The 14101-nt window shown below is 44.3% G+C and overlaps 1 protein-coding gene across 1 annotated transcript; it reads left to right on the plus strand.

The window, feature by feature from the left end:
* The first annotated feature begins 179 nt into the window (after positions 1–179).
* On the plus strand, positions 180–10771 carry MIEF1 (mitochondrial elongation factor 1). The gene is made up of 4 exons (XM_066596395.1): positions 180–323; positions 1122–1302; positions 2921–3174; positions 4613–10771. Exons 1-4 carry the CDS (start codon positions 180–182, stop codon positions 5423–5425), a joined length of 1392 nt encoding a protein of 463 aa, XP_066452492.1. The 3' UTR covers positions 5426–10771.
* The last annotated feature ends 3330 nt before the right edge of the window (positions 10772–14101 follow it).

Here is a 14101-nt window from a genome sequence, read left to right on the forward strand (position 1 = left end):
TGAGATGTCATTCTTGACTTGGTCTCCGCATGCAGATTTGCCCCATTGAATGGATCTACCACTTAATTAAATCTTGTGAACAGGTCCGAACTTGCCTCAGTCTACCCCAAGGATTTTATTTTTACTGACTAAATCATTTTTTGTAGTTACTTGCAATCTCTTCAATCTTTACAGGTAACATGGCCGGGGCCGGAGAGAAGAAAGGGAAGAAAGACGACAATGGCATTGGTACAGCTATAGATTTTGTGCTGTCCAATGCTCGCTTGGTGCTCGGAGTTGGTGGAGCTGCAATGCTAGGAATAGCAACTCTTGCTGTGAAGCGGGTATGTAAGGGAGGGATAACCACGTAACACTTAGGGGATTATGGCTACACTGATTTATACCCATTAAAAAAAAGCTACTAAAGACAATGGGGTGTATTTATTTACTAGTATTGGCATATGGCTAACTATTTTCATCAGTATGTATCTATAATGCAGTGTGCTCCATGTAACCCAAGAGGGCACATGTCACTTGCTGAAACTACTGGGAACTACCCACCTTGATTTTACCACAATTGCAGAATTGCCATAGATATCAGAAAAAGTGGTGGTGCCTCATATGTAGGTAATTGGTGTACTTGCCCCCATTGTGTTGTGGCAGAACAATTTCACTTTATGTGGAGTTGTGCTCTCACAGGAAGCAGGAACATGATACCAATGTCAGTCTTAGGGTCATTTCACATAGGGACGAGCGCGATATCAGGCCGTGAAATTTTAGGAATGTGCGATGTCCATGCAGAGGCAGGACAGTTTTTTGTCAAAAACGCCTGGCAATCACTTCAGGGAAGTATGTGATCCTCTGGCGCGGCTTTCACCGGAATGACATAAAATGTGAAATGCTGAGCGAGAAGCTCATGGACCAGCAGTGAAGTCTGCCTGTCTAAACGTTCTGCACAAGCGCTAACAACCTAACAGTGACGTCAGCACTCATGCAGTCGTTTCGCTGGCTGTCGTCCCATTTAAATGGGACATGAGTTCCCCAGGACCAACCTAATCCTGTTAGATTTTATTAGTGCATTGTCACTTTGCAGGAGAACTGATGGGGTCCGTAGTACTAACAAGAATCTTCTATTTATTTAGATGTACGATCGAGCAATCAGTGCTCCCGCTAGCCCGTCTCGATCTAGCCAGTCTGGTAAGCGGAGCTGGGAAGAACCAAGCTGGTTGGGCTCATCCACACGATTGCTCAACAAAGATATGAAGACCTCTGTGAGCCGCAGCCTGCAAACACTTCCAAGCGATGCTACAGTATTTGAGCAAGGTGGGGAATCCTAGTAGTTTTAAACACAAAAGTTGTGCTGTTTAACCCCTTCTCTCTAACCCGCCTGAGTGACAGGCTAATGTTACAGTCCCTGACACTGAAAAGGCAAGTTCTATATAGTCATTGGGGAACTGAAACAATCAGTTCTGTCACTACAGACTAATGTGAACACAGCGCTCAAGTCTCTCCACTCATGAAGTGCCCACATTTCTGAACCTACGGGTTCCAGTCTTAGACATTTTGTATAGGAACACATTCTGCATGGGTGTCAAGTAATCGAAAGGAAGAAACATGTAAAACTAAAATGGGGTCTTTGTTCTCAAAGCCGCAGCAATATCATATGTTGGACATTGTATACATTTTTGACACCTCTTTGCACGAGAAAATGAAAGGCTTTATGTTTGAGGTAAATATTCATTGACCAAATTATCTTATAATGCAACCTGAAAAAAAAAATTATACTTTTATTATTCCTGTTTCTGACCATAAATGAATGCAAATCGGCTCTTCTGGTCTCTCTGTATTACCCAAGACACAACAATTGCACCGTTCCTCTTATTCCTTCCTGGATTGACAACTGGGCGTTAGCATTCTCCTTGTCAAGGAGGGGTCCACCTACATATTCTGGCACTGCTGGTACTAATTGTCAGAGTGTGTAGGGATACAACCACAGCTGGTAATACCCAGTTGACCATTTCAATCTTAAATTTCTAGTAGGAAGAACAGGGGAACGGAGCAAAGCAGAGTTCTAGAATTGTTATAAGGAATTCAGCTACTTAATAAAACAGACATGTGTTGTGACAGAAAAAAAGACATCTCTGCATGTCCTGCAAAAGAAAAGGAAGGTGGTGGTGAGTTGGTAAGCATAAAAAACAGAAGAGGGGAAAAAAAGCACATTTTAGAATGTATCATTACAAAATGTTGAATTTTGCTGTGTTCGGCCTAAAAAACTTCCGGTCGTGAAAGGGTTAAAGAACTGCTTTCTTCTAGGTTTTGCCATGTTAAAAAAAAATTATGTCAATAACATTTCTATATTGAGGTCTGCCTGAATAAGGGACCAATCACCCAGTTCTTGTACCCGCTGCAGGATTCCTACTGGAGGTTTCATCACAGGTGTTGAAAATGGCATTGTGACAGAACCCCAAATGGAACCATCCACTGGCATTAGTCAGACGAACACCACTTTGGTGTCCATTTCATGAGGATTCGGCTATCTTTGGAGTATACAGTAGTGTAGTTGGCTACACTATTATATACTCCAGATGTATAGTGACCGTGAATGATTCCGTCTCAATGCCGTTTTCAACACCTGTGATGGAACCCCCAGACCAAATCCCACAGCGGGTACAAAACACATTGTGATAACTCCATTAGACACATGGGGCCTCATTTATCAAAATGGTCTAAAAGAACCACTATATCTGTTGTCCATAGCAACCAATTAGAGTGCAGTTTTCATTTCTTAAGCTGCTCTGTGATTGGTTGCTATGGACAACAAAATCAGCTTCTTTTGGACAGTTTTGGTAAATCTGCCCCAAGTTAAATTTTATTTGACTTGCTTAATTTTTGAATGGCTAGAATCCATCACATATTTAAGAAAAAAGCCTTCTCGTTGTAGATTCGTTTCGACCTAAACCCCCAGGGCGCAAGTCACAGTCTGATTTGAAGAAGACGCGCTTGAAACTATCACTGCAGGAGAAGCTATTCACTTACTACAAGAAGTACGTCGCCATTCCACCTGCAGAGCAGAGCCATGCCAAGCAGGCTGCCATAGATATCTGTGCTGAGCTACGCAACTTCATACACAGCAAGTTCCCAGACATGCCCCTCAGAGACATGCACCTGAGTGGAAGTTTGTATGATGACTTGCAGGTAACATTCTTGCTGGTGTTTTTTCCACATTTTCAGTTATAATGTAAAGCAGACCTCACAGATCCCTTCTTCCAGGGGCTCATTAGACATGTGACTGTTAGTTGGTAACTTCTTTTTAGGTTCATAGTGTAGTTCCTTATCGTTTATAAGCATTCTTCCATCAGGGTGCGTTCACACGGCGTTGATTTGCAGCAGATATACAGCAGACGTCTCTCCTTCAATTTGAATTCAATTGAAAGCATGTATTCTGCTGCATATCAGCAGTGTGTGAATATGCCCATAGAACATGCTGGTGTATTTTTCTTTTTTGTTCAGATTTGCACGCGGAGTTTGCCCGGTCAATGCGCAAAATCTGCACGTTTAATTTTGAAGCGAAACTAAAAAGAAGCGACATGTCATTTTTTGTTGCGATTTTCTGTGTCAAAATTCTGCGCACAGATTTTACCCCTTGACAGGCAAAACTAATTTGTACTTTAAGCAATACGAGACAAGATGAGCAGAGAAGTAAATAACTAATCCACTGGCATGGAATGTGACAGTTTTATGACCTCTACATTGGTGCTAGGCAGTGACCGGCCCTTGGTGTTCGTTTGGTGACGCAGGGGTTATACTCCGTCACTGTATAATTACTCCTTGCACTGCTGTTATTTACAGGTACAGACTTAGGCCTTATTCACATGGCGGCATCTGCGTCACAAAAATCTTACACTGTACCAAACCTTTTTTTTTTTTTAAATAAAAGTAAGAATTTCCGAAGGGACAATAAACCTTTTTTTGGAGCTGGCAGCTAGGATTTAAACTAGCCTGATTGCCGAGTATCCGGAGTGTGAAAACACTTGTTCTGTCAGCACCTGCAGGACGGCCCTAATTAATATTGTGGAAATCAAAGGGCGGCGCTGAGGATATATACTCATTACTGCTTTACACAACACTTTTTACTGCGATTAGCTGCGGTACAATGCTCCCATTCATTTTAATGGATCTCAGACCTGAGCTCAAACGCAGAGATTTTCGAGCGCTGTCTGTTCTATTTTTCAGCGTTTTTGCGTTTTTTTAACGCCCCCTATCACAATGATGGGGTGCGTTTTTAAAAAGCGCTATCAAAAATTGTGACGTGCATTCAAAAACGCGCTTGAAATCATGGTAAAATGCATCGGTTCCGAGCACTGTTTAACTGAACACCTGTGAGAATGGCCTTAGGCTCTGTCCATAATTTCTGACAGCGCATTCCGTCTTAAATGCCAGAAAAAACGGTGCAGCGTATAAAACGGCCAAACCCATTATTGTCAGTGGATTCTGTCTGGCACCACCACAATCTGTCATTTTGACGGCTGCTGTTTTATTTTTGTTCTGTTCCTTTATTTGCAGAAAACGATGTTTGTTATGTATTATTGTCGCTTATTGTCTTTAGAATGGCTTTTTACTTTCTACCTTTTAGGTTGTCCGAGCAGATCATATTCAGCTCATGGTTCCCCTCTCTGTGGAAAATAATTTGTGGTCCTGCGTCCCTGGAGAAGAAACTATTCTAAATCTGCCAGGATTCTGCCTTTTGCGTAGAGAGAATGTCGAGTACTTTCCTCGCGGTACTAGTTATTGGGATCGTTGTGTGGTGGGAGGTTACCTTTGTCCCAAAGCTGTGGTCGCCACCTTTGAGAAAGTGGTAGCCGGTTCAATCAACTGGCCAGCTATTGGTAGCATGTTGGGCTATGTGATTCGGCCTGTAGTGCCATCAGAAAGCCTCATCCTAGAGGTTCAATACGAGGAGGATCGAAAGCTCTTTATAGATTTCCTGCCATTATTTGCCCTCGGGGACCGTGCAGCAGTTGCTAAAGCTCACAGACTACAACGTTATGCGAACATGTGGCGGCTGAGTCAGCGTGGAGCAGAAACCGCTGCTTTGCTAGGAAGGGATCAACAAGATTCAGGTTGCCGATGTCTCTGCCTAAAAATTCTGAAGGCTATATGCCGATACAATTTACCTCTGTCCCATCTTACAGCGTCCCATCTGACTAACATACTGCTTCATATTTGTGAGAAGGACGAGGACTGGTCGCAGGGGGCTTTAGCAGACCGCTTCCTTCAAGCACTTCGAGAAACTGTTGGTTACCTAGAAACTGGAAATTTACCCTCGGCTTTGGATCCCAAGGTGAACTTGTTTTCTGAACTTACACCAGATGAAGTGGATGAGATGGGATACTTTCTTTACTGCTCCTTATCAGAGCCAGAAGTGCTTCTTAGGACAGGAGAATGAGCAGTTTTCAAGCAAGGTCATCATGATAAGAAAACGTGACATGGTTTTATGAATGCCAACTTCTGAAGGGCCTGCATGGTTATCCGGGCATTTTTTTGGTTTCACATTAGTTTTCTTTTTATATATTAAATATATATATATTTTTTTCCTTTTCACCTCTCAGGAAGGCACTATATCGTTTGCGGACCAGTTAACGTCTAAGAGTCTCTATGAACATTTCCATACAAAACGATTGCCAGTAATGCGGAACATGTAATAGAAAGGTCATCATCCAGGATTCATAACTCTAGCTGTTGTCATCTTGCTTCTGCTTTTCTGTTCATTCGCTTCATTAATGTTTTCGCTGTCTTTAAAAGTAACTTTCCAGGGCTGGACAGATCCAGGAGCCAGAGAGTGAGTGGTACGAGTAGTGTTGGGGTGTGTGAAAGCACTTATTGCATATATACTAAACTAATCAAACTGGTTGCCGATGTCTTCTGTAATTTGTCTACCCCTGTCCTGGTTGCAGGTGGTCTATGCCATAGGGTGTAAAGCGGTTTTTCGTCTAAAGGCCTGTTTACATACAGTGATTGCCAATAAGTGACGTATTTTTTGCCAACGTGCCTAGCAAGCAGGATGATAAACTTCATGCAAGGGAGAGCGATCAAAGTTTCTCTAAGGTTGGGCTCACACGACCGTATGCGTAAAATCCTGTGTGAGTCACGCAGGGTTTTACCGCTGTGGAGCCGGCATATTGTTGCACATGGCATCGATATTGTACTGCGTACGGCGGCGTATCTCACGCACACTATCATGCACAGTCTACCTGTTTTTTTTTTATTATACGCCGCCCATACATAATGTAATTGTGTATGAGCAGCGTTGATTACGTGGCCATAGAGAACAATGGGCTGTCTTGTGCGGAATACAGGACAAAATAGAACGTGCTTGGGTTTTTTTTGCGTTCGCGTATTACGCAATGCATAAACACAAATGTGAGCGAAACGACATAAGGCAATGTTTTTGATTGCCTACGAATTACAGAATGTGATACGCTCGCACATAGCACACGTAATACACTGTAAACTAACGTTCATGTGAGCCTGGCCTAACAGTGAGATACATCATTTAGGTTGCTTTTATTTATACTGAGCAGCTATCATTATGAAGCACCCTAACTATATCCGAGCAATAACCACTTTGTGTAAATGGGCCTAAATGGACGTTGTTGCACATATGTCAGATAATAGCGGGTACGGTTTGTAACTTTAGTCATTTCATTCGATACACTCTGTTTAATTGCTCCAGTGCCTCTAAAATTCTAATTTAATACTAATTTGAAAATGGTCTTCACTAAAATTAAAATTGCTATTGTTTTGTGTCTGCAGCTTCTATGTCTCTCCACAGTAGCAGATTACAGAGAAGCCCGGTGTAGCCTGATGCTGCAGGAACATTCCCTCCCACCCGTCCCCTAGTTCTTGCTAACCTCCCACATGTACAGTAGGAAGAAGTACGAGCAGAGGGGATGAATGTGACTGCAGAATCGGCTTAAGGTGTTTTTAGACGGGAACGATTATTGTTCAAACCAGCGAAAGTAAGGGATTGATCATTCAGTCTAAACGCAGCCAACAAACAAATGACAATCTTTCACTTTTCGTTCAGAATTTATTTTATGAAGGCATAGAAATCATTGGCTCATTCAGTTTAACCAGCGCTCATTCAGTCCGTCTCATTCACTTGTGCCCCCTGCACATGGGCGGAAATTCCACGGCGGGATTTCCCACAGAACTTCCGCCCGTGGAAGCTGCCATAGGATTGCTAGGCAGATGGTTGCGATTTAATCACGCGCAGAAAACAAATCGTGGCATGCTCTATTTCTGTGTGGGGCTTGTAGAGCCCTGCACAAAAATGTTACTCCCCGGCCGCTGGCTCCGCTCTGCGCATGCTCCGGCTGGCCAGCAGCCGGCACATCAGAGAGAATTCTCGCAGCGGGATCCAACCCGGCCATCTGCAGGCGGCCTTATACAGCGATTGTGAAAGTCTGAACGATTCTCGATTGAAGAGCCAACAATGATCTGATGTCTAAACAGGCTGCCCGAGAGCGAATGAGCCAACCATGATGATGTCACTCACTCGTTCAAACAAGAATCGGCTCGTCTAAAACACCCTTCTGTAGGGCTTGATGGTAGTCTAATGTAGTGCGGATGATTGGCTGCTGCAGACACACAAGATAGCAGAATCTTCTTAATCAAGGTATGTTGCAGAGTGGCTTTCTTAGATGCATGAAGTTTGTATTAACCGCCCACTCCTGTTTTAGTACATTACTTGGGCGGTTTGAACCGCATACTCAAGGAATTCTCATCTCTCAGATTTCTGGTCCTCATGAAAATGGCGAATTTCTGAGGTCACGGAAGTGCTGAGTTTATTGTTCCTTCGAGGAGTTAATGCGACTTGGCTTTCTTGTTGAGTGCTGAACATTGGTAAAGGTTATCAGCTGCCAGCACCATGTTCCGTATTCTCTCCTCCTCGGTGTACAATGGGTATAGATCAGTCTAGCATCAGTGTTCCACTATTATGGCCACGTCCAATAGTTTGCTCACCATCACTTACCACCAATCCTGTAATTTTCTTGCTCTGTTGATTGCTCCTGTGTTTCCATGTAATATGATGTATCTGGATCCCACAGGAGTTTGCACAAGTCGGCTGAACTGATAGTTACTCTGTACAGCGAAATGCCTCCAACACTGCAGACAGGCAGACGTGTCCCTCTTCACAAACACCCCAACGTGTACCAGATCATGTTGCATGGCAGAACAGTTTTTGGAAAGATAAAAACTTGACGTCATCTTGTAAACAGAAATGTAATGTGTGGTAGTTGATGAGAATGGCCTGCTGGCAGAGGAAGGGTACTTCTGTAATGTAATCCTTGTTCTCTCTGCAGCTGTTTGCTGTGATTCACCAGCTCCCACTTCTCCGCTTGTCACAGCCATGACGGACAGTCACAACTACATCTTGTGCTTGCCATCCCTTCACACTGGCAACAGAAGGGTTAACTGCGCTGTGAATATTGGTGTAATATCTCCAGCTGGAAGAGAAAGTCTTAGAAGGTTTCTGATATGACGGGATATAGCTGGGTGAAGTCCTCTAGTAGCGTGTATATGTATGAACCCTGTGTGGTTTGACATGTGGTTTAAGCTATAAGCCTAGCACAGCTTTTCACAGATTACCTCATTGGCCGCCTGCTTGGTCAGTGGTTCTGGGGCTACAAATTTTCTGAAGCATTGAAGAGGAACTCTCCTGACTGCAAACATGTCAGATTTAGTAAATCCTTCTATTCTCTATGAAGTTATGTCCCATTTACACAGGACGAGCTGTGGGGCAAACTATGCCGACACTTGTCCCAGTGATGCTCGGCCTGCACTGTTACACAGGAGCGAGTATCTCTGAAAGCGCTGCCGGCATGGAAACGGAGCGACCAGGGAACGCCTGCACAAAAGTGACCGCCAGCCATTTACACCAAACGGCGCATCTTTTAGTCACTGTATGCATTTACATGGGACGATTGTTGTTCAGATTCCTGCATGATAATCGTCCCGTGTAATTGGGCCATAACCATTCTGCAGGATCGTTGCTCATGACTCAGCATTATACAGTTCCCATTTCTCAATTCATAAATTTCTAGAAGAAATAGCATAATGTACAAGGCAGAATTTTTAAAAAGTGCTCTAGCATTATTTCATGAACAGTATCAGTATTTACAAGAATGGGCGTATCAGGAGTAGTGCCCGCGTCCACTCAAACTTAAGCTAATGCCATGTTCCGCCTGTTACAAAACAGCTAGGTAACCATCCATTGACTATAATGTATCTCTATAATCGGATTGCTACATTTTGAATAAGCGCTGCTTGGATAATCATGACTTTTACTCTGTGCATTAAATGTGTGGTTGAATGTGATTATTAATTCCACTGTGCTGTTCCTGTTAGAGAACAACTAAATCCAATCAGATTACAAAAGCAACATTGAAAAATTGTAATTTTCATCAGCAGAGTATAATTATTACTGGACCAGCCAAGACCTGTAAAATGTGTTGGATCAGACCCAAATAAATAACCTAATAATGCTGTTCCAGTGGGTAAAATTGCTGCTTCTAATCAGCACTTAAGAGCTATTTTGCTGCTTGCACTTGCAGCACACACGGCCTGATGGAAAGGACTTTACATGACGACAGCTGACTTTTTAAATTGTACTGAAAAAGCAAACCCTTTACATACTATTCGCAGATCATAAAGCCAGCGCTGCGTTCAGACTCTTCCAGCATGCATTTCACATTTCTTCCGTTTCTTCTTGGCAAAGACGCCATACTGCTGGTTTGTCAGCATTTACCGATAACTCAATATCACTTTGCAGTCTTATTAAGGAGCAACTGGAGGGATTGGAATGCAGCTGTAGAGAAGCCAGTTTACCGTGGACCCTCTTATATGAACTTGCCATAATAAAACTTAAGCTTTGGGTTCCAGCTGTAAACTAGTGCCTGTTGTGTGAATAGGTTGTTCACTTGTAACATACTGTTTTGCTGCCTAACAACCCATGCTGTGCCTATTCTCAAACGTTGGGGCTCACTCACACAAGCGTCTTATACCACGCACATATCTCCCGTGCGGGGAGCACGCAGCAGTATGCAATGCATTGTGTACTTGCTGTGTGCCAACAATCCCGATACACTATACCGGTGTGCATAATACACGCCAAGACTGCATGCTGTGCTCACATTTCATGCGCTGTGTGTGCGGCACAATTGAAAGTAATATAAAGTTTTGATACGGTGTATTGTGTGGTATAAAGGGCTTGTATGAGAGAGCCCATAAAGAGAGACTGTCACCATCTTTTTGCACTTCTCTCTGAGGGCAGCACAAGGTAGTGTCTGTCACCCTGATTACAGAGATGTCAGCTGTGTGGATCTGTGCAGGAGTTTTGGAGAAACTTGCCTTTTATCAGGAGCAGTACATACATAGAGGACTACTTAAAGTAGTCCTGAATATTCATGAGCTGTAGGCTAGTCCCATACACCCCATCCTGCAATTACTGATTGGCAGCTCTCTCACTGTGAACAGTCATACACTAACAGTTGTCAATTATTGGCTGGAGGGCAGGTGGGCGTGGCTAAACTGCAGCTTATGAATATCCAGGACTACTTCTGTGTGTGGCTGCTACTAATAAAATGCTAATTTATCCAAAACGCCTGCACTGATCCACACAGCAGACATATCACTGTAATCAGTGTGACCGGCACTACCTAATGGTGCTCTCAGTGAGGGCTGCAAAATATGGTGACAGAGTCCCTCTTAAACTTTTTTTGGGGGGGGGGGGGGGGGGGCCTTTTAACAAAAGTCAAAAGTTGCTATCTGTACCACTTGTGCTTCCATTGCTGTAACACAAATGTGGATCCAAAAGTTTTTGCGCTTCTATTTAATAGTAGTCCTACGGTTGGAAACTTGTGTACACACTTGTGATGATTTCATCTACATGTCACCATGATTATGCAACTCTTATGATGGTAATGAGTGTGATAAACTATGTGGTGTTGGTCATCGTTCCCCCTTTTTGTGTTTTTACTGGGTATCTTGAAGTATTTATCGATGACATGGTTTGAAAGGCTAAACATGCATGTTTTATTATTTTCTGGGGAGAGCGTGTAAAGGTCTATAAACAATAAATAATTACAATTCATAGCTGTGTGGAGTGTAATTACTGCACTGTACAAGGATTCACAAGTCAGTTGTCTGCCCCGTACCTGTGTGTTTATCACACTGTTACCCTCTGGATGTAAGTAATGAAGCTTCCCATTGAGAGCCAGCAGAGATCTCGAAACCTACGAAGAATTGATACAGAAAATATATTAGAAGATTGCTTAACTTTTTATTCTACAATCAATAAGTTTTCTGTGCTGAAGTTGTATTGGACTGCTTTCACACCTGCGTTAGGGTCAGTTCAGGGTCTCTGTCCTTGCTCTGTTTTTGAAGGAGAGAAACTGAAATAAAACTGATTTTAAATTTTTTTTTTGCCTCATTGATTTCCATAAGGTTTAAAAAAAAAACAGCAGTATCTGCACTTTCAGAAGACAATATTGATCAGTGAAGGTCCCGCTACTGCGACCCCCGCAGATCGCTAGAATAATGGTGCTGCAGCGCTCACCCGACCGTTGTGCCCCCTCTGCTATATTCACAGGTTTTCGGCTGAAGATGGCCTGCATAGAGGAGTGTAGAAAGCTTCCACCCTGAGCCACCAGCACCCGCTCACAATATCCAGGCTGCTGTAGACTGTGTGAGTGAGTCAATACTCAATGTAGCACAGGTACTTGTGCAAATCTGAATTTAGTTGAGATTGAGATTCTCTAACCTCATGGAGTCGGCTTGAGTATTGACTCGCCCACACCTAACACGGTCTACAGCAGCCCAGCTATTGCGTGAGCAGGTGCTGTTGGCTCAGGGTGGAAAAAGGGAAGTTGTGGGGGACCGAGGCCTGGGGAACTGTTTTTGGAAGAATGACAGCTGCCAGCAGCGGCTCACCGTTCACCTGGCAGCGCAGGACGCGTGGAGAAGCGATGCTAACGAAGCCACAACAAAAAGCAGATTGCAGAGACCACATTGTCCCCGCTTGCACTGAACATCCTGGTGCTATATTGTGAAAGGGCAGAGAAACTAGCGCCACAGTTAGACAGTAGGAGGCAGGTGCACGAAGATAAGCTATATCATCGGGCTGGGTGGGCTTCGCCCACTAATCGGGTAGTGCAGCCCACCAAGAATGTGTTCGGTTGTGCAGATTACCCATCTAGGCTTGTCCACAAAGGGTATGCAACATACAGCTGAGTTGGAACCAGGTACGTTCTGTTGGTACTGGTGCATCTTCTCTCCACCAGAAAAATGGGTGGAGACAAAGGTTAGTCCTGGTGGAGTTGACTAGAACGTCCACAGCTGCCGATTGGCTACCTCACATTCCTGCTGGCTCGGCCACTGTCATTCTCAGGCGCGGCCTCCCGTCTGTGGCGGTCTAACAGAATCTCCTCTGCTGGCTGCTGTCAGTGTCCCTACCGCTCTGCCTTATGGAAAATCCACACAGCACCCTCTCGTCTCCACCAGTGTCAGATAATCTCCTCTGCTGGCTCCTGTCAGTGTCCCTACCGCTCTGCCTTCTGCCCTTCCGCCTCCAACGCTGTCCGCCCCCCCCCCCCCACCCCGTCACTCTCCCCATCAGTGATTTACTGTCTGCGGCGCTGTTAGTCTTCCCCATCTCTGGTGGTCCAGCAGCCCTTTAGCTGTCTCCCCGGGGCTCTGCCTTCTCCCCTCCATCCCCCTGCGCTGTCCATCTCCTGCTGTGAATCTCCCCGCTGATGCTCCAGCTGGACATGTCTGTGTCCCTGTCCCCAGAGGGCTGTCACTCGGTGTGTTCGGCCGGCGTCAACGTAGCTGGACATTCTCCCGGTCTCCACCTTCCCCACCTGTTGTAAGGCACTGTCAGCAATTTAGCCAATTCGCAGCTAGGGGCTTTCCCTTGCACTCCAGCAGAACAAACCCTTGTCTCCACCCACAGTTCTGGTGGAGACAAGATGCACCAGTTTCTGTTCTGTGCAGGATCTTTAGCATCCATCCACATGGACGATTTGGTTTGGCAGCTGGTGCTTTTACATTCAATAGTTTAATATGCCTCGCAGTAGTGTAGTGTCCCAGAACATCATTTGGACCCCTCCACTATTGTCATACATGTCTGTCTTATGTAGATGCACTGTGTTAAACTGTCATGTCTATTTTCTGTATGTGTGTTGCTCAGCTGCAGCGTCTGCAGGTTTAACTCCATTAAAAACCATTGCCTGTCAGCTCTGTCTGCATGCTGAATGTATCTATCTTACAGTGTCATGTGATATGGTGTGCATGAATCTATAAGTATGAGTGATTGGGTGCCAGACAGGAGGAGAGTTCCATCTTGGCTGCTGAGGAGCGCCCATCTACCATCTGAGGGTTTGCTACCACAGACATGCATGAGGGCGCCTACTGAAGTTTGTTGTATTTGAAGAGTCTCTAGTAAAGTTTCTACCGGGCCTCCCTGTTCCGGAGGACCTGAGGTACTATACACTTGTCCAGTGTCATTAATGCTCCGTGTATGAATGCCAGTGTTTAGAACGGTGGCGTCACGAACTGACAACCACAACCCCCCTCATACCTGTTATTTTACGTAATGTTACAAATATAACAGTTCCAAAAAGACAATACAGAAGGCTAAAATAAGAGAATGACATAAACAACACTAAACTCAATCCCAGAAAGATGTATTACAGGTATTCTTGCCAGTGGAACTTGGCATTCAGTTCTTGGTGCTGTCCTCTATTCAGGGAGCTGTGGTTTGATGTAGTATGGCTCCACACCCAGACAGACTCTCTCTTGTCTTAATCCCCGGGTGGTTTTAAAAACTTTTCTCCTGAACAAAGACACCAATCACATAGTCTACAGGTAATGTTATCCGATTTCTCCTGCCATTCAGCTTATCCATTTGAGGACTGGAGTCAAAGGGATCTGTGATTCAGTCTCTGAAGACGAAGGCAATATGGCAACCTATAATATTCTACTGGCTTTGACCATAAGCCAGCAAGAGGTCACCAACTGGCCAGCACACTACAGCTTAGTCATTAAAGGTACTTCTTAC

The sequence above is a fragment of the Eleutherodactylus coqui genome, chromosome 3, assembly GCF_035609145.1.
Source record: "Eleutherodactylus coqui strain aEleCoq1 chromosome 3, aEleCoq1.hap1, whole genome shotgun sequence".
NCBI lineage: Eukaryota > Metazoa > Chordata > Amphibia > Anura > Eleutherodactylidae > Eleutherodactylus > Eleutherodactylus coqui.

Bases quoted from the DNA above. Each gene is read 5' to 3' on its own strand.
- MIEF1 (XM_066596395.1), top strand. From the start codon at position 180: ATGGCCGGGGCCGGAGAGAAGAAAGGGAAGAAAGACGACAATGGCATT. The intron at 324-1,121 runs GTATGTAAGGGA...CTATTTATTTAG, and splicing joins CAACTCTTGCTGTGAAGCGG to ATGTACGATCGAGCAATCAG. The intron at 1,303-2,920 runs GTGGGGAATCCT...TTCTCGTTGTAG, and splicing joins TGCTACAGTATTTGAGCAAG to ATTCGTTTCGACCTAAACCC.